The sequence below is a fragment of the Zeus faber genome (genome assembly GCF_960531495.2).
Source record: "Zeus faber genome assembly, chromosome: 2".
In the NCBI taxonomy this organism is placed as follows: domain Eukaryota; kingdom Metazoa; phylum Chordata; class Actinopteri; order Zeiformes; family Zeidae; genus Zeus; species Zeus faber.
In genome coordinates this window covers 4,136,166-4,157,098 of record NC_137189.1, presented here as the reverse complement: position 1 = coordinate 4,157,098, position 20,933 = coordinate 4,136,166, and the positions used below count along the sequence as shown (strand labels likewise).

At 44.4% G+C, this 20,933-nt stretch overlaps 2 protein-coding genes across 6 annotated transcripts in view; one reads left to right on the top strand and one right to left on the bottom strand.

Annotated features, from left to right (window-relative positions):
• Positions 1-1,821: 1,821 nt before the first annotated feature.
• On the top strand, positions 1,822-13,117 carry fzd3a (frizzled class receptor 3a; the record flags this gene model as incomplete). 4 transcript variants are annotated; one of them, XM_079996662.1, is made up of 7 exons in its annotated part: positions 1,822-2,018; positions 2,596-3,058; positions 3,586-3,885; positions 4,428-4,679; positions 10,513-10,661; positions 11,261-11,515; positions 12,865-13,117. In XM_079996662.1, exons 1-7 carry the CDS (start codon positions 1,834-1,836, stop codon positions 13,115-13,117), a joined length of 1,857 nt encoding a protein of 618 aa, XP_079852788.1. In that variant the 5' UTR covers positions 1,822-1,833. The 4 variants fall into 4 exon arrangements, with proteins under 4 accessions (XP_079852788.1, XP_079852787.1, XP_079852789.1 ...); XM_079996661.1 differs by having other exon boundaries at positions 11,258-11,515; XM_079996663.1 differs by having other exon boundaries at positions 11,258-11,520; positions 12,894-13,117.
• Positions 13,118-20,336: 7,219 nt separating this feature from the next.
• cdc42bpab (CDC42 binding protein kinase alpha (DMPK-like) b) overlaps positions 20,337-20,933 on the bottom strand; it is a 113,380-nt gene continuing 112,783 nt past the window's right edge. For both annotated transcript variants that reach the window (XM_079996627.1, XM_079996628.1), the window contains one exon: positions 20,337-20,520. In XM_079996627.1, the coding sequence (XP_079852753.1) occupies positions 20,389-20,520 (132 nt within the window). In that variant the 3' untranslated portion in view covers positions 20,337-20,388. The remainder of the gene's footprint in view (positions 20,521-20,933) is intronic.

The following is a 20,933-nucleotide window of genomic DNA, read 5'->3' as shown; positions in this document are numbered from 1 at the left end:
TTGAAGACAAACTGTCTCCCAAAAGAGAATAAAACTTTGACTGGAAACACCATCATATTATCCCCAAATCGGGCATACGCCTGCTTTCTGACTGACTTGGAAGCACTGTGGTTAATAACAGTATTAACCACCCAGAGTGAAGTCCTCCTAACTGTATTATTTGGCAGCCGTAATGGGGGTCCCTCTGCTACGACTGTAAAAACTAGTGGTTGTTGTAGAATGTCCCTCTCATTAAATGTTTCAATGGAAGCCACACATACGCAACATCGCTACATCCGGCATGACATAGCAACATATTATTTAGTATGATAATTAGTGTGGAATGCTCAGATAGTTGGCATAAGGTACCTGGCACTGCATCCGGTGAAATATGGTTGGATGCAAATACTGCACACTACACTGACAAGCGTATCCTACAATGGATTTTGAGGGCAAGGCGCTGGTAAAAGTTTTTATGCAGTATCGTCATCAACGCAATGAAGGGAAGTGTAAGAAGATTATGCGACTATGTAGTATGTAAGAGAAGCCATTGATGTTTTTACTCCATACTAAATGGAGTAAAAACATCAAGACATAAAGTGTCGCATAATCGAGTCATTGCCCCATCATACAGCAATGACTTTGTATTTGCTGGATGATACTAAGTACATTTGGTATATAGGACGTAGTATTCCATTCGGAACGCAGCAATAGACCTGAGAGCCTTTTAATCAGTTAATTTTCAAAGCAGCATTTACAATAAGTTGATTTAATCAAATTCAATAGTTCGGTGTGAAACAAGTGGGCTGGTGTGAGGATGATGTGAAGTAGATGGAGAAGAGCTACGTTCATGTCTGAGGCAGAGGAATGAACGCTGCCGTAGCAGCTGCAGACTTTGAGGCCTGTCTCAAATATCTTTGCTGTTTCCTTTGCCTAAAGCGCCGTCTGAGAACGGTATTGATTACTCCGACAGCAGGACGCTGCCTCCAGACTGATTGATGAATCCACTGTGTCTTCTTCATTGGCCCCTATAGCAGTGACTCTTAACCGTGTTCATATCAAGGACCCTCAATTTTATACTCCTTTGATAAAAATTAGCTTCTGGGACCCCAATCTATGAAGATTCTTATTGTTGGATATGATTTAGTTCAAACCTCCACCTCCAAAAGCAGGACATTTAGAGTCTAACCCAAACACATCAATAATACAAAGACAGCCTGGTTCCTAACCTGTAAATGTGCAGTGGTTCTACATTAGTCAGGCCATGTGTCACTCAATTACTCCTTTTAATGGGCCATAAAACATACCTGTACCACATCAGATTTAAAATGAAAATTAAATACTTTACATATACACTAATACTAATCAAAAGATGCAGGGGAGTTGGATTCATCCTTGCATTGATTTTGGTATTACAAAAACCCCCTTGTTAATAAATACACATCCACAGTTTATGGTTTAGTGTAAAAAAGTGTGTTTGTGTGTGTGTGTGTGTGTGTGTGTGTGTGTGTGTGTGTGTGTGTGTGTGTGTGTGTGTGTGTGTGTGTGTGTGTGTGTGTGTGTGTGTGTGTGTGTGTGTGTGTGTTAGGAATGAGAAAGATTTACGTTTCTGTCTGTATGTAAACGCAGCCTTTTAATACTTAATTTCTGCAGTCTGTAAAATAAATCATCTCCTTGTGACACATAAAGAAATTCAAACACACGTCTCAACCCGTCATGGTTACCCTGAACTGCAGTAATGTCTTTCTCTGTTTGTATGTCTGTCTGTCTGGATTCATGTCCATGTTTGTCTCGTCTCGTGTCCTAACGTTGTCTCTCTCCGTCTGCCTACCCCGTCTGCAGCCGTTCCATCCCATGGTGAACCTGCGGTGTTCCCAGGATCTGCGGATGTTCCTGTGCGCCCTCTACACTCCTGTGTGCACCGAGTACGGGCGCATGACTCTGCCCTGCCGCCGCCTCTGCCTGCAGGCCAAGAGCGACTGCTACAAGCTCATGGACATGTTTGGGGTCAGCTGGCCAGAGGAGATGGAGTGCAACAGGTCAGTGTGGGGGGATTATTTCAACTTCAACCACAAGTGACAGGGCTTAAGAGGGTTACTTAAAAAAGGAATCAAAACCATCCACAACTCCTCAGGGAAAACTTCCATCACCTTTTTCCACAGGATTTCCTTTTTTTGCCTTATTATTAACTATGAATATGAAGTTGTTTTCCTTCAACTTAATATTTATAGTTCATATTAAGGCAGTGTTGTAACCTAGGACTTGGTGCAAAAAATGGGTACTCAAACAATTAAGCAGAAACATTGATTTGAAAATTGTAAAATTGATCATTTGTGTGTAAGTTATGCGACCATCTTCTGCTTAAATTGAATACCATCCTAGTCACAAATTAATTGAAATATTATATTTCTGTCTTGTGAAAAACTTATGTAATGCAAGTCTAATTTACAATGTACGTTGTATGTGAATTTGTAAAAATTTGTCAAAGTGCTGATTAAAATGCAAAAGTGTCTTCTGTGTTGTGCATAGTCTAGAATATAAAATGCAATAGACCAAGGCTTAATAACATTTCTCAGATTAAATTCAGTCTTGCTCTCTCTGGCTCTGCCCCTCCAGATTTCCAGACTGCGACGACCCCTACCCCCGCCCCGTAGACCTCCTCTCCAGCTTCGACACCACAGAGTCGCCGGTCTCCATCCAGCGTGACTATGGCTTCTGGTGCCCCCGCGAGCTCAAGATTGACCCTGACCTTGGCTACTCATTCATGGGCGTGCGGGACTGCTCGCCGCCCTGCCCCAACATGTACTTCCGGCGCGAAGAGCTGGCGTTCGCCCGCTACTTCATCGGCGTGGTGTCCATCGTCTGCCTATCCGCCACGCTCTTCACCTTCCTTACCTTCCTCATCGACGTGTCACGCTTCCGCTACCCGGAGCGCCCCATCATCTTCTACGCCGTGTGCTACATGATGGTGTCGCTGGTCTTCTTCCTGGGCTTCCTGCTGGAGGACAGGGTTTCATGTAACGCAGCCAGTCCCGGAAGGTTCCGGGCCTCCACAGTAACCCAAGGCTCACACAACAAGGTACGGAGGGGCTGGAATGTTATGGAATATTATATTTGTAATTTAACCTGTGCTGTGCCTGGAGATGGTGGAAGAGGTTCGCTGATGTGCCAAATAATGAGCACGGAAACCAGTCCGTCCCTAAAAAAATGTATTTATTCTAAAGCACAGCAAGACATAGCTGGACAAAAACAACAAACTCAAAAGGTCAGCTGACAGTCATAACCAAAACTCTAGCTGTAGTTAAAAAAAAAAAAAAAATTGTGAGATTTTTACATCTATTTTATTTAATGATCCTTCTTTGAACTGATCATTTAACCTGCGGTGGATAGATAAATAAGATGGATGAGTATAGATCTTGACACAAGCCTAGGTTGGTGACAGGAAGGTATGGACATTTTCATGTGGGCCATGAAATATTTGTGGGATTTTTAGTTAAAACAATTTTTTGTTCTTATCCTCCTTTACGTCACCACACCTACACATGTATTTCACAATCTCTCTCTCTCTCTCTCTCTCTCTCTCTCTCTCTCTCTCCCCTCCCACAGGCCTGCACTCTTCTGTTTATGGTGCTCTACTTCTTCACCATGGCAGGCAGCGTGTGGTGGGTCATACTGACTATCACCTGGTTCCTGGCTGCAGTGCCCAAGTGGGGCAGCGAGGCCATCGAGAAGAAGGCGCTGCTGTTCCACGCCTGCGCCTGGGGGGTCCCGGGGGCCCTGACCGTCACCCTGCTGGCCATGAACAAGATCGAGGGGGACAGTATCAGCGGGGTGTGCTTCGTGGGGCTGTATGACGTGACGGCGCTGCGCTGGTTTCTCCTCGCCCCCCTGGGGCTGGACGTGGTGGTGAGGAGGGGGGGCGGGAGGGAGGGTCATGTAGACAGACAGAAAGATAAGGATTTACCCAAAAAATTATTAATATAATAGAAACGGATAATAAATGGAATTCTGTTGAAACAAACCCTAGTTTTTCATCAAGTCAATAAATAAAGTTATAGCCTTGCTTTTTGTGCTGGACGCACTTACTCTCTCAGCATGGAAAGTCTTTTCACATTATTTGGGATTGGAACGAGGGGCCTTTCCTTAATATTTTAAAGGAAATACAATCTAAATGTATACGTGTGGAGCATTTGCAAGCTGACAAATACATGAAATCAAATTTAAATCAAGTTAATTAAAAGAAATTTTAATGAGTTTGAGTATTGTTTATTGCATCCAGCCCGTTCCTTCTCAACTCACAAATAGAAGTTGTAAAATAAAAGTTCTCAATCAGAGTGAGTTTGCTTCATCTAAATTGAAAGTTCCCTAATCTGAGTGTAGGTGAATCAAAAATACTTGTTTACTTGTGTTTTTAATCTGATTCCTTTCTCCCCTGCTCACCCTCCCAGGTGGGCGTGGCGCTGCTGCTGGCCGGCATCGCAGCATTGAACCGTGTGCGCATGGAGATCCCCCTGGAGAAGGAGAACCAGGAGAAGCTGGTCAAGTTCATGATCCGCATCGGCGTGTTCTCTGTGCTCTACCTGGTTCCTCTGCTGACGGTTCTGGCCTGTTACATGTATGAGAGCGGCCACCGGGACGTGTGGGAGACCACCTGGGTCCAAGAGAGGTGTCGCGACTACCACATCCCCTGTCCCTTTCAGGTAAGGAGTCATTTAATAGGCTTTAATATAAGCTCTATTAGTAGAAAGATGCATACCGCTCTCCTCCTCCTCTCTCCACCAGCAACCAACTTAGATGCCCTAATGTATCACTTGCAACCTGCCTCAACCTACCCCCATTATCTCCACATGCCACCATGCCCTTGTATTTGTCATCAGTAATAAAACAAAACTGGACTGTAGGGTCTTAAAATACAACATTGAAATCTAATCTCCGCCTCTTGGCTGCTTGATTTTGGTGGCAAATCCCTCTTCTGCTCCTTGCACCCAGAAAAAAGTCTGACTGAAACTGTTCCTTACACTAAAGAAAAGCTTCTCTTCTACTTTTATGAAACTAGGGATGCCCGGATTTATCGGCCATACATCGGTATCGGCCGACATCCGCCTTGTTGGCGGCTATCGGCCTATGGGCAACTAAGTTGACATTCACCAATGGCAATGGCCGATGTTTATCGGGTGTTTCCCCACATGTGGGAGCTGACATTCGTAGAAAATACTTCCACATGGTGTAAAAAAGATCAACAAAAACAGGAAACAAAATATGTCCATAACAAAATCTTCTTTCACAAAAGTAAAGCCAAACACAAGTAGTAATAACTTAAATTATGCAACTACAACCATGGTAAGAAAACTGTGTTGCTCCGTCTCTCTACGCGGCTGAAGCCTAACCTTGTTAGTGTGTGTGTGTGATGTACGGAGCAACAGGAAGGACAAAAAGGGTCAAATCACATTGCACTATGGAAATTGCAGAGGGACAAAAAGGGTAAAAGTGCAATGACATTGTATTTGGAATACCTGAACCAAATAAAGGACTAAAAAGGCTTCCTAAGCTTGTCTATATTAAACATCATTACCAGGACAGTTTTTAACCCGTGTCATCAATGGAAATATCTTTTCTATGTACAGTATAATGTAAAAGTCAACAACGACACTTGAACATATAATTAACACACACGTCTAAGATGCTTTGGCTCCTACACCACACACAGACTTTACTTGGGCGGGCCGCCCAGGTGTATTAACGGCCGCCAAAGTATATTTGGCAACACATTTAAGCTTTTTTTCTTTTTCTTTTTTTATCCGTCTGAGCTGCTCCCTGCAGCTCTCCAAGCAGAAACTGATAAACTGTAAGTGATGCTGCGTTCAGGGGAACTTGGAAAACATTGGTATTGGCATCGGCTATCGTCCAAATTGTTCATTTAAACATTGATGACGTCGCAGGATTTCACAATCGGTGCATGCCTAATGAAGACACAGCTGCATACATTTTCCAGTTCCTACTGCATCCTGCATATCTTCCATGGGTTGCAGTGGGTCAGAGGCAAGAGCGGGTTGTCTGTAAATCAGACGATGCTGGTTTGATCCCCAGATCATCTAGATAGCATGTTGACATGTCCTTGAGCAAGATAATAAATCCCTAACTACTCCCAATGAGCAGGCTGGTGCCTTGCATGAATGATCGGTGTGAATTTGAGGCATAACTTTATGTCCCCTGGACTAGAAAGGCTGCTATATCAGATGCAGTGTGTTTAGTATTTACCCTCCTTAATCTGAGAAGCTCTGCCCTCCTCACCTGCTCCTTTCCACCATTTCTTAAGCTGCCTTCTCTCCCAAATAAGGCTCTCTATTTCTACTGAACCCTCCTTCCCTTTATTCTTCCCCTGCAGGGTTCCAAGTCTCTCCATACCATGATCATAAATTGGTTCACCTATTCTCTCTAGCTTACTCACAGCTGTTCCCTTTCATTTGCTCGGTATCCCTATCAAACCACTAGACATACATTCCATTCCTTCCATAGTCTCAGCAGCCCCTGCCGGAGATTTATCTGAAGCTTAGACGACCACTCATACATAAACCCCAGCAGCTGATAACGTAGGGATGAGTCTCTGGGTTGTTTGTCTGCGATAGATGAAGCACTTCAGAGAGTGGTAGTGGCCTCCAGCAAGAGCACACACTCCCACTCATCTGCTGAAGTGGTTAATAATTTAAACAGCTTTTTATACTATGCACTTGACATAGCAAGCGCCCGGCTCAAACAAGAGCACCTGCCATTCTACATTCACTTTTCCTGCACTCCGTTTAAAAGGACAGTGTCCTTTTGCAGCGGTGCTGCTGTGGCAGGCAGGTAAGCACAGGTGAAAACAACATCTGTGAAATAAGCAATATCCCTTACAAATTCAAAACATGAAAATCAACAAAACTACAAAAGGATAGTTTCCTCAGTTGTGCCGGCAGATAAATGTAGATAAATATTCTCTCTTGAACTGGACGCAGATTTAATTGCCGAGTACATTGGTTCATTTGGGGAATTTGAACGCTGGTGTTTGTTGGGATACAGATCTTGCAGAAGCACATGTATGATGCCGCAGCATCTCCACGTTCATCTGAGGTTTTGAACATTCCCCTGCGACCAGGGCAGCCCCACAGACCTCATTCCCCTCAGTTCACAATCTTATTTCGAGTCCTCACTGCAGGTGGATCCACTAGCAGTTAAACCATTGGGCGTGGCAGTGTTTTGTAATGTCCTCTACTGTGGTAGATGGTGGATGTTTTCAGGGCAGGAATGCATAAAGCACAGATTTCACTGAAGCCCTCGAGACTTGCTGTCAGGTCTGTGCACTTGCAATGTGCTAGTTATGTGGCAGTAAACCTCCTTTCACTATCAGTGGTAAATTAAAATAAAACCCTCATTAAGTGATATTTCAATCACTCATGGCTCTAAAACTCGTAGATGAAACATAGAAATGGATTTAGGTGCAGTTTAAGCTGACATTTGGCCCAGTTACTGTAATGTTTATAGATGTTTTAAAGATTGGTAAATAACCCATAGACCTTCACGAATATGATGTCACTCTTTGACTGGTGTCACTCAGGAGGTAGAGCTGGTCGTCCAGTAATCTAAAGGATGGTTTGATCCCAGGCTCCTCCTGCTAGCATGCTGTAGTGTCCTTGAGCAAGACACTTAACCCCTAATTGCTCCTAATGGCTGCGTCCATCGGTGTTTGAATAATTGTAAGTCGCTTTGGATAAAAGCCTCTGCTAAATGACTTAATGTAAATGTCTAAATGTTGAGGGGCTGCAGCCCCAGGCTCCTCCCACCAGGGGGGGCATGAAGGGAACTTGGAGCACAAAATTGTTAAGTCTTTGATTGAATGTAAGCATCAAAACCTGAAGCAGCTTCTTCACTCTTATTTGAGGAGAATACATTCATAATGCAAATATAAAATCTGTGATACAGTTAACATTTAAAAGTATTCCACCCGATGTGGGATTAAAGCCGAGGTCTGACCACCGTGCTGCCAATAGAAATGAGAAACTCTTGTTACTTCAGTAATCTTTGGTGATTTCCATGACCTGCCGCTGCTGCTACACGGTCCCCGGCTGTCTGGCCACTGCAGGGAGGTGACCACATGGTGACCCACAACAACAGCTGTGTGTGTGTGTGTGTGTGTGTGTGTGTGTGTGTGTGTGTGTGTGTGTGTGTGTGTGTGTGTGTGTGTGTGTGTGTGTGTGTGTGTGTGTGTGTGTGTGTGTGTGTGTGTGTGTGCGGTTTGTTGCTGCAGTGATGCCACAATACTGCATTATCCCACTTTCTGTGGGGTGTGTGTGTGTGCCCTCAGATTACCTTGTGTGGCTGTTTATGTTTGTATACATTTGCATGTCGGCCAGCTGTATAGGCATGCAAACACAAAGGTGTGTGTTGAAGTTGTGCTGAGAGAAACAGATGCATTGAGATCATACAAAGACTCTTAATCTGTCTCACACACACTGCGTTGTGTAAGTGAGCAGCGGTACGGTAATCCAGAGTGTGAGTGATTCTGCCCGACTACAGAGGGGTCATCAGGCCCCCCCTCCCCCCAGCAGCAGATCTTCACAGGGGCCACCAGCACAGAACAGTACACAAAAAGATCACACAAAATATGTCAAATTCCATGGACGTGAATATGGCAAAACGTTATTGTGCAGGACGGAACTAGATTGAGAAATGCTGAAAATTCTAAAATAAATAACTTCTCAGATGGTTGGCCGGTGCACAGTTATATTTACAGAATAAATGTATTTTTATTTTCAATAGCCTGTTATTCCAAAAAAAACCAAAAAAAAACAAACATGAAAATCACTCAATATCCCACACACATACACAAAAAAAAGGCCTGCTGAAAGACCCTCTTTACTCGTGTTGGTTACGCACATTTTACTATTTTTACAGCTTACAGAGCTTGTTGTGCGTAATCACCGGTTGTCATGACATTTCACTGCATATATGTATGACCGTATGTATATGTATGTGACAAAAAAATCTCTTGAACTTGCTTGTGTATATTTATCTAAAAAGCCGCTCCCCGGGGCTCAGGACTGAGCTGCTGTAGAGTGGAGCATCGAGTTTCAACCTCCGCAGCTCCACACGTTGTTTTGGTCCTGATCTGCATTGGAGTCGGTTTTAGGAGTCGTGGTGCAGTGGTGTCTATGTTGTGTGTTTGCTCTGCAGACTGTTTGAACACGGTCGTGATCCAAACGCAGCACGATGAAACGGCAGAGTCTTCTTGGAAGGGCTTTCTAGAAGGACGTTGTTTACTGTGATTCGTTCTTATCCGAGTCTGTTGAGATGGGTCTGAGGATCGCTGAGCCCCAGGCCAGGCCATCCCATAATGAGTGCATCGTGGCTGCGTGTGCAGGGTTCGGGCAAGCGGACGTGACTTGGATGAGTGTGTCCTTGACAGAGATGAAGAGATCGCTGTAAGAGTTTGGAGTTTTTAGCTTCTGGCGCTAGCTGCTCTGTTGCCACGGTGACTCTGCTCTTATATCATCTCATCCTGGTGAAATAACAGTTTGCTCTGCAACTCATAAATGTCCTTTCTGGGGTTTTCACGATCAGGAAATTTTAGTTCAATTCATTGTCATACAAATAATTGCGATTAACCTTTTGTGTTTTATTTATGTTTAGTAATACACCTCTACCTTGGGAGGAAAAGTCATGAATATAACAACAACATATTTTATGGAGATGACGTTTTATTAATTCCATCATTTCTAACATTGTCTCAATCGTTACCAAATTTTGATCGAAACATAATTGTACAATCGAATGATTTGACAGAATAATTGGGATCAGGCGATGATGATGATCCTGCAATCACCCAATGATGACCAAGGCTGCACCCAAATAGGAATCAGCATTTTAACATGAATATTCCACATTTTTTTCTTTGTTTGATTCATGGACTTTCTGGCTTTGAGAAAATAAATTTGGATTCAGTATCGATTTCGGCCACATTAACATCACCAAGTGCAAGTCACATGAACACTTTTAGGATTCAAACTCAATAAATAACGGCCCTGTCCACTTCAAGTCTACAGAATTAAAACAACCCATAAAATAACAAACGTAAACAAATAAATTGCAAGAAAACACAAATGACTTTAAGATGAAAAGAATATTTTCCCTCTGTCTTTCCTGCACAAACCAATGATTTAACATTGTAGAAAATGAAATCACACTGTGTGTTATGCATCCGTGACTTGGGGCCTCGAGAAATGACTCTCACATCTTTTATTTCCAAAACAAAGGGGCAGTCGCTGTCAAGTAAATTTCCATTTGCTGTGATGTCCAAAAACTCATCTGGGTGACCACATGCGCATCAACTAGTTCTGTGCATAACCACCGGGTGTCAAGACATTTCACTGCATATATGTATGACCGTATGTAATGTATGTGACAAATAACCTCTTGAATCTTGAAAGAATAAACACTATTGTGTTATTGTCATGTGCATTGACGATCTAACATCTGCGTGCGCGTGTTCTCCTCCTCCAGGTGGAGCGGACCAGCCGGCCGGACCTCGCTCTGTTCCTCATCAAGTACCTGATGATGCTGATCGTGGGGATTCCCTCCGTCTTCTGGGTCGGCAGCAAGAAGACGTGCTTTGAGTGGGCCGACTTCTTCCATGGCAAGCGCCGCAAGGAGTACGAAAAGACATTATGAACTTGTTGAACCTATCACTTTTTTGGTTGGGACAGAAAAGATTAAATTTAGTTGTATAACAAAGAAATTGATAAAAAGGCTTTTTATTTTCATGTTAATACAGTTATGTTATTATTACTAGGATCAGTCAGACAGACACTTCTGTATCAGGGAGGTTGAAATGAACCATTTTCACCATTAACACGATTAGAAACGCAGTTAAAATGGCAGCATTTCCAAGCAGTAATCATTTTAGAAGCTTAATGTTTCTACCCATGGTGTTCAGCATTTCACTGGGTGTTTTTTGTCCCATATTCAAATAACAACAAACCCCAAATGCAGCTTGTCAACACCGATAAGAGGAAGTGTTGATTTTGTTCGGATCTGACTCCATTTTAGCACCAGCCCTCCATACCGAGCTCTTATTGTAACGTAGCAACCCCTCCTCTGTCCCTCTGTCCTTCAGAACGCTAACCCCCTCTCCTCCCTGCTGCTCCATCCTCTCCTTCCGCACCCCCTACCCCGCCATCTTCCCTCTCTCCCTCCCCTCCCTTCTGTGGCACTCCCTGCCCTCTCTCCCCCCACACCTCTCCCACAGCAGGATGGTGAACGACAGCCGCCAGGTGCTGCAGGAGCCCGACTTCGCCCAGCTGCTGCTCCGGGACCCCGGCGGGCCAATCGTCAGGAAGTCCCGGGGCACCTCCACCCAGGGGACGTCTACGCACGCCTCCTCCACCCACCTGGCCATGCTGGATGAGCCCCCCAGCGGCAGCGGCAGCCAGGCGGGCTCGGTGCGCAGTGGGCGCTCCAAGATCAGCAGCTACCACGGCAGCTTGCACCGCTCCCGAGATGGCAGGTACGGTGCACAATGCAGGGACTTGTAATTATTCGTTTAAAAACGATTTCAGGAAATGACCAGGGAACAGAATTTACATGAAACACACAACTCAGATTACAAGATGGGGGGGTTGAACTATAACTGAGGTATCCTCCTGGAGGGCAGAGCAGCTTGCCATAGTAAAAGTTTCCTAAATTGGAGAAAGGAGACGGTATTGTTCCTCGGTTCTTGTGAAATATCCCTCAAATTGTCTGGTGGGGCTTCAGGCGTGACCACTTCCACTGGAAAGTATCTTCCTTCTGGCTTAGACCAGGTGCTGATGGCCTCTACCTTCCGGAGCTGAGGTTTCACACCACAGCCCCAATATTCTGCCTCCTCTAAGCCTGGCTGACACGTTTTGGGGTTGGCTGTTGAGCCAGTGCCACAGGGCTCCAGGACAATACTATCATCCAGACAGACGCAGCATACTCACGGTGAACCCGGAGTACTGGCCTCTGGGCCATCATCTGTCGGAGCGTGGCTAACCCTAACCCCATGGACTCTGTCATGGTCCAAACTCCGTCTTCTCCTTGGCTTCCTGTGAGGGAAACATGCTGGTATTATTTTGTGAGGTCAAGAGTAGACATGAAACAGACAGGGTCTCATGTTTATATCAGCCTATCTACTGCAGGGCTGGGGTCGGTAGATCAAGTGCCATCTGGTTTGGGAGTCAGGACAATTGGGCTGGACCAGGCACCATGTGACTGTGTGTGCGTAGCCTCCAGGACACAAGGCGACTGGAGCCTCATTTCTTTCCTGGTTTGGTGGTGGATCACGTTTGTGTCCGAACAGATGGTAGAACTGCTCTGTCAGCAAGGGCGTGTTAGCATTAGCGGTATACAGTATAGTATGATTGCTCTGGCAGTCAAAAGGTTGTAATTAGACGTAAACATAGACTACTCACAAAAAGTTAGGGATATTTGGCTTTCGGGGGAAACTTATGGAAAATGTAAAGATTTCATGCTACAGTGATATTATATCATGAAAGTAGGGCATTTAAGTAGAAGCATGCAATTGTGATTTCCTCATTTCGAACAATTTATTGAAACAAAAGCCAACAACAGTGGTGGGTTTACCACAACAAAAAATGTCAATGTCTCAATAACTTGCATTCAAAAGTTTAGAGAAGGGCCAAATTAAGTTCACCTGTAAAGGTTATAGTGCATTTTAGGTTTAGCCTGAAATTTCACCCGAAAGCCGAATATCCCTTACTTTTTGTGAGTAGTGTAGATATTATTATTACTTACATTATTTTACTTACGGACAAAAAGCTCCTTTGATTCTCAAATCCTCCAGTAATCCAACGGCTCCGGTTCCTTTCTCACCAGATACACAGCCTGCAGCTTCCGCGCCACAGAGGAGCGGCTGCCATACGGCAGCCTGCCCCGCCTCCACGACCAGTCCCGGCACTGCAGCACCGCCCGCCTGGACGGCCTGTCGCGCCACGGCTCCACCCAGCCCCTGGAGGGCCAGTCGCGCCACAGCAGCGTCAGGGATCTGAGCGACACCACCCAGATGGTACACAGCGTCCCCGGCAACGGGATCCACAGGGTGCTGGAGGAAGATGGCACCGTCGCCTAAAACTCAAACGTCAGAATCCGTCCCGGAGTCCCATGATTTCGCTTTTTTTTTTTTTTTTTTTTTTTTCCAAGTCAGGGTCAAGGAATGGGAAATGATCGACTGAACTAAATCTGGGCGCTAAAACACTGACTAGAAAAGACTAAATATACAACAACCAGGATGTTTACTGTTTCCCAAGTCCTACCTGGTGGAGTTCAGCTGCATCACTTTTTGGAATTCTGCCGATTTGTTTCCAGTTTAGTGTGATCGACGTCCGGTCAAACCAATGGGACCAAACGCCTTAAAATGTCCACGGAGCCTCCATCTGTTCAGAAGCATCGGGGCTGGTCCTGTATCATACGATTATCTGCTGTGACGAGACTTTTGGATATTGAATCGGAGGCTGGAAAGGCCGAGAAGAATGACTTGTTTCACCTGTGAATTGTCTTTCATCGTACTGTAACCGAGTCGTCTGCATAAACAACTCGGTATTTTTTAGGATGAAATTTGCTGCTTTGTGAGTCTTCTGACATTTCATCAGCCTCTGCTTTTTGGAAAGACATCATCGTATTATCTCAAGAATTGACCAGCCGTCAGGCAGAGTTGGAGAATCTGGGTTCAGAAAGTAAAAATTCCACTCTGGGATTTTGCCTCAACCATGTGGGTCCAACTGGTGAGTGGAATCATCTGCAGCAAAAACCTGGCAGGACTTTTACTTTCTGGACCTGGAACGGTCCGTCTCTGCTTTGGTGCGACGCTGACTAAGTGCCCCCACATGTTGGATTCTAGACAACCAAGCGCCGGCAGTGATCAGGAATCTTGTACCCTAATTTTTACTGTGGTGGTTTTAAACACTGCGCAGAATTAAAAATGGAAAAGTAGTAAAATGTAAACTATGAAATTCCTAAATAGGGAAAAAAAGGAAGCTTGTTTAAATCTATTGGAGTTAAATAACAAATGTCTGTGTCATGGAAAAGTTTACACAAAGGCGAACGCTGCTGCTTTCTTCCCCCTTCAAATGTAATATTTTACAAAAACCTATTTAAAGGAAAACTCCTGTGAAGTCCTGAGATTTTTACTTCCAAAAATACTGTCACGGTCTGTTTTCTAAATTGGGTGTCTTCATTACACTTAAGAAGGAAGCGGTTCGAATAGAAAACATGAATAGAGGAGCAAAGAAGGTTTTCTCGCAGTCGGTTGAAACGTTGGTCCGACATTTTTGAGTCGAGGGCCGAAATCCTCCAACAAAGCTGAATCCAAACTCCTGCCTTAGTCTGAACCCAGGAGGCAACAGCGAGCGTTTAGCGTAGTACCGTCTGTAGGTGTGAGTGCTTTCTTACTTTGGGTAGATAAATGTTGTCCTGACTGAACTATGTGCATAGATGTACAAATAATGAGCGTCTTTGGGTTTGTTTGTAATAAAGTTGTTGGTTTTTTTTATCAGATGAGTCCATTAATCCAAAATGGAAATCCATAAAATTGCCTGTGATGGGTGGGTTACACTATAAAACCAGAATTCCATTCAAAACGATATAGTTTTGATTTTCAGACCCTGTTACCAACACCGGGAACAGCAGGAATACAAATGCACTGAATTGCTGTTTCTTATAAAGTGCCAGATAAATAAATATCAAACAAAGTAATTCCCTTAAATTCCCTGAAGAGTGCAGACACGGTGAGAGGTTCTGGTTGGGAGGGCGTGGTTATGTAGGTTGTCAGGGTCAGATCACTGAAAGGAAGCAGAGAGGCGATGTCCGTTTGGGTTGTTTATGGTCAAATAGAAATAACAGTAAAATATATATTCAACAACAAATAAAGTAAATCAAGTCATATCATTGATTAGATTTATCATGGCAGATACCATATTCTAAACCTGGTTTTCAAACGTACTACTATAAATGTTTAACAATCAATATAAGCTCAAAGTTCAGGTCTATCGATTTGACAGTTGACTGTCGACTTCCATTTGACAATATTTACATGGATATTGGTTTCATAACATTGCTATGTATTTGGGCACTTGGCACTCACGCCTGGTGGGACGTCTGGTGGGCTGCGGTGGTGCAGGCCTCCCTGTTGCGCGGGACGTGGGGCGTGGGTGGGCATGAGGGCCGGGATCTGGGCCTGCGGTACGTGCCTGCGTGGCCTGGGTTCTGTGCCTGCGGGCTGCGTCTTGTGCCTGCACCTGGGGGTTGGTTGTATGTGTGTGCCCCTGGGGTGCGGGGTCTCCTCGTGCTCCCAAGGACTGGGTAATGCTCTTCAGGACTGGGCGTGGGGGTTGCTACACAGCCCTCTGGCTTCTCTGGGGGCCAGGGGGTCTTCACTGGCCGCAAGGCAGGGTATTTGGGGCTTTCCTGCAGCCAGAGGGTGTCTACAGGGCTGCAAGAGTTCAGGGGGCTTCGGGGCCCTTTCCGCTGCTTGAAGGAGCTGCGACATAATACCGACCTTCTACACCAGTACCAATGGGGATAAGTCATGTACATTCACTGGTGGACATCTTACACACACACACACACACACACACACACACACACACACACACACACACACACACACACACACACACACACACACACACACACACACACACACACACACACACACCCTCCTGGTTGCATTCCTCTCCCCTTCTCCCTCATTTGCTGCCATAACTTTGACAGGAAGAGGCCACGTGACCAGTTGTAGTTCCAGTTTTCGTGGCCCTAATTCACTGTTTTTCCAATACATGTCGTCCAATGTTTATGTTTTGGTGTAAATGTTGTTTGGTTGTATGTTTATTTGTCTCACCTGTGGTGATTCTCCCCCTCTTAGAGGAATGATCAGTTGTTTATAGACCCAAACATGATAAGTAGTTCTCCAAAGAGGGGGGTTGGTGGTGGTTCTCTATAACCAAAAACTGTGCTCTTGTCATTCTACAGGTCGTCCACAGGACAGAGTTATTGCAGCAGTTCTTGATGATTTAAGAATTAATAAAGAGTCGCATTGCAGGTTGAGAACTTGAACTCCACTTGTCCTAGATGCAATGGCATACAAATACTCTGTGTTGTATGCCCAGCATGCTGAGAGCACAGGTTATATATAAAAAAATAAATAAAAATAAGCCGCTGTCCTCAGATTTACAGTTTAATTCACATTGAGAGTCAAACAAAGCTGAAGTTGGCAGCGTCTGTCTTCATGGTGAATTCAAACTCCTGATTTTTTTTTTTAATTCTTAAAACCAGGTCTAGATCACCTATAAGTACAGTAGTTTTGGAAATAGATTTGGTCTCGTGTGGTCATTGTGCAATATAATACAATAAAATCCACATTTTTCCTCTTCTCACAAATAGAACAATTTATATCACGCTCACACAACAAAATGGTACTTGAAATACAGTAAAGGCGTCTTATTATAATGTAGTCAAATTTTGACAGCTATAAGTACAGTAGTTTTTGGTATTTTTAAATAAACCTGGTCATGAGTGGTCAGTGAGGTACAAATCCAGTAAAATCCACCAAAATCCACCATCTTTCCTGTTCTCACAAATTGAATAATACGTTCAGAAATCAGATGAGTCTGAAATGCAACATAGGTTTTTTTTATTTATATATATTCTAGTCCAGGTTTGAGAGTTGTGAATATAGCAGTTGTTTATTTTTTTTATCTAGCCCTGATTTTAAGTGGTCTGTGTGGAATTAAAAAAAAAAGGGTTAAAATGCCGAGGAATCAAACGCCCATGAAAAAAGACGCTGCTAACGCCCGCCTCGTGAAATCCATACAGGTTGTTTTGTTCTCTTTGGAAGGAGAAAACTAAAAAAAAACGATCCTTCCGCTTCTGGTCCGAAAAACAAACGAAAAAGGGGCTTTGCATTTAAAAAAAAAAAGGTTGTTATTTAAAAGTTCGGACGGCGCTTGGCCCTGGCTCCCGGCTGACGGGTGCAGCGATGGTCTCCGCCGGCAGGTGGCGGTGCGGAGCCCAGGGAGCGCACGGCGGGCGGCTCGGGCAGCCCTGAAATTACGACACGGGGGGCGGGGTAGTGTTGGTAACAGCGCTCCGCTTTATTGAAATACATCGGAGTCAGGTTAATACGAGTTCTCCACAGAAGCGTGGCAGCCAGTTTCATACATTGTTTTTTTATTAGTTTTTTTTTTTTTTTTTCAGTTTTGACCTTACACCTTAAATATTTTTTTTTTGTGCAAAAAAGATTCTACATCACCTGTAGTGGGTTATCCTCAGCAAAAAAATAATAATAAAAAATAAAATAAAACGCCCAAAGCGTTGAAAAAAGGAGCAAGTCGAAGTAAAACAAACCAAAAAAAAAAAAGATTACATCTATAACATGCAAAACTGTACAAATTATTACAAAGCAATCCTAGAAAAAAAAGTGTAATATGATATGAAAGCAAAATAATATAGAAGGTATTGTAGATAAGACGTCACTGAAATGCAAAGGCAATTATTTTTTTGAACTTTTTTCTCGGCTGAATGGCTGCCGCTGTGGCACCTCGGCGCCACGCCCTGATGCTATGTCGTCATTAACACCCGTCGGGACCTTGTAGTCCTGCTCTTCCCACCTTGGTAACATCTACACCCCCCCCCCCCCCCCCCCTCTCTCTCTCTTCATCGATTCATCCATCCATTCACCCCTCTCTCCCAACATGTGTTTCCATTGTCAAGATGAAACTTCTCATTGGTTCCAACATTTCCTGAGGTTTTTTTTCTTTTCTTTTCGGGGCCTCCTTGTAGACGGGATGCGATGGCCGCTCCTGTACAGTATAAAATACGTGGCCGATAAAAGTCTTACAGAAAGCGTTTCCCTCGTCCAGCAGGTAGGAAACGGCTCAAAAAGGGACACGTGGGAATAGTTTTCCAATAAAACCAGAACTCTCTCGAAACCATCCTTTTTGATAAAACTGTAATCCTTAAAACACTCAGAATGGCTCGACCGGAGCTGATTCTCTCGTATGGGTTTCATCCACAGCTCAAAGGAAGGCCGGTGTTTGGCGAAGGCCGAAGCCAAATTCACCAACTTCAACATCAACTGCAATTTCTTTCACCGCTGCGACCAAAATGTAGTGCCAAAATGTCTCGAGACCGCCGCAATGCCACCCTCATATCTTGACAGCCAGAGAGAGAGGGAGCTTTAGTTTCAGCAGTACAGGTAAACCACCATCAATTAAAACAAAACCAACCTTCATGGGGGGAGGGTGAGATAGTTTCAAGTTAATTCTTCAATAATGATTCTTCTCAAAATCGAAGACCTAATATCCATTGCCTGCACCTGACATGAAATGCATCACTGGGCCTTTTGATTTAATCTTTAGTTCACCCAAAACGCTCAGCGAGATCAGATCAGGAAATCTCATTTACAAGGGAGAAAAATCAACGGTAAAAATAATTTCCACACATCTTTTTAACATTTAAACCCGTTCTGCGTCCATCGCGGTCAGTTTATGAAATTGGTATTGCTAATCAGCCTCCAGCATCCCCATGCGTTATTATACTTCCAGCGTTTAATCTTTAGTGTTTGAGAGTTTTTGTTTTTTTACAGTTCCGTGTGTTTACGGAAACACAGATTTCATCACCGAGCAACAGAAGCAGATGGAGGGGCCGAGGCGTCTGACAGAAAGCGCCATTCTGACCATTTTAGTGTTTACATTCTCCTTTTAGTGTCTTCTCCTTAAACCGTCCCGACCGGGGCCGATGACTCGACCACACACCATTTAAACATTCTTCAGAATAAACAAAGGCCGTCGGATAGGAAGACCGTGCAAGTCTTCTTGTTTTTGGTTATAATCAGCGTCCTCAACGTCTCTGTGGGGGATGGGGGGGGGGGACTGTTCAGACTCCTCTTCCATCGAAAGAGGAGAGGCAGGATAGTGTGTGTGTGCACACACACATACATGTGGCGTTTTGAGTCTTCCATCGCAGGACGACCAGGGGAGATAAACACTGTGTGGGCAGCAGTGTCATTTCTTCACTCAAACACAAAACAAGTGAGAAAAGAAAAAAAAAATAACACTCGACAATGTGTGTCATACATAAGTAATACAAAATAAAAGAAAAAAAATCGAAAAAGCAAAAATCCGTAAAAAGGAAAACTGGAAAGTGGTTTAAAATGGCTTTCATGTGAATACAACTCCCCCTCCCCGAAAAAAAATCACTCAAACAAAAACAAAATAAAAGCGAAAGAAGAGTAACGAGGATCTCACTCCTGTGTATTTCGCTATAGTATTTTCCTTATCATATATTACTCTCTACTTTGAACCTATGTACATTATTGTGATGGGAATCCATTTTGTTTGTCTTTTTTCGTAGTAAATTGGTCGGTTTGGTGTTTAGCGAAGTAGTGTTCGTCGATGGGGTGGGGGGGGCTACGCTACGTGGAAAATGGTCCCGAGCTCTGCTGATGATGTAAGTTGCGGCGGCCCAATGAGGAGAGAGCAGCGTGATGATGTCATCAGACAGTTGAGAATGTTTTCGGAGGCCGGTGGGGTGCGGAGCGTCTAGGTCTATTAAAACACCCCGACCGCGTTGCTTGGAAACGCTTCTGCCGACGGTCAGACAGACAGAAGTGGAAGTATATAGTCACTGCACCTAGTGTGGATTTCACGAGCAAAATAATAATAAAATTTCGTTTTTTCCTTTTGTTTTCTTACAATATTCATTTTCCCAGTTTCAGCTGTAGAGGAAGTAACTGACAGGTTGTAAGGTTAAAAGAAAAAAAAAAAAAAGAGAGTAAAGAAAGAGAATCCACCCTTTTGCGCCTACCTTTCCTCATCTAAGATAAACGATAAATAAATTAAAACGTTGTCCCCTAAAACCCCGGCAGCTTCTATGTACAAGTACAAACGATTTTCATACTTTCAGTAATAATTCTATAATAATTCTCTTCTTTGCGTTGTCTAGGAATATTTGAGCGTCTTAGATTCTGTCAGGGGTTTCGGCAAAGGAGCCGATGGTGGGGTTGAGAGGTGATGGATAATATTCATTCCTATATGGACGCCTTCCCAATAAACACACACTCGCGCCACAGACGGCCACAAACTGAGGGGGGCCTAAACTGGTGCCGGGTGGGGGGGGGGGTGGCACCAGTAAGAAGAGGGTGCAGTTCTCTGGGCTGTAAGGGAGGAGCTGAGGGGGGCTGAGGGCTTAGTGGCAGGGAGGTGTGTGTGTGTGTGTGTGTGTGTGTGTGTGTGTGTGTGTGTGTGTGTGTGTGTGTGTGTGTGTGTGTGTGTGTTGGGGGGGGGGTTCCAAGTCCCGGGCTGTCAGTCAATGGGTCAGTCAGAAATGGGAAGTGGGGGCGGGGCTTCATGTGTCCCAGCCCATGCGATCTGTGCTCTCCAGCGAGAGGGACTTGGTCTTGTGGGGCGACGCCGGGCTCGGGGGGCTGCTGAAGGTGGAGCTGTTGGAGGCAGTGGAGTGGCGGGGGGAGTCTGAGTCCTGAGAGAGAGATTGAAAGAGAAAGGATGGAAAATGTTGGAGGTAGTAGTATGTAGGGTTGGGGAGACAGAAAAAAAAAAGCAGTACTTAGATTAAAACCTTTTTCATGTTGGAGCAAGGCAGCTTACATCACCATGGAAATGCTTTCACACGTGAAGCAGAAAAAAAATGTAACGATTATTTTTATTTAAATTTCCGAGCCATTTCTCCTGATTGTGACCACTTAATGTGAACCTGTTCCTTTGGGCTCCAGTCCCCGGGGAGCTCAGTGTGTTTTCACAACAATGTGCGATGAGCCGCTGAAGCACATGTGAGCTCCATGTTCCGGTGCATTCCACACGATGAGTGAATGGGCGGCTTGATTGACCGGAAGTGATTGATAGCAGGCAAAACAGACGCAGGAGCAGAGGGAG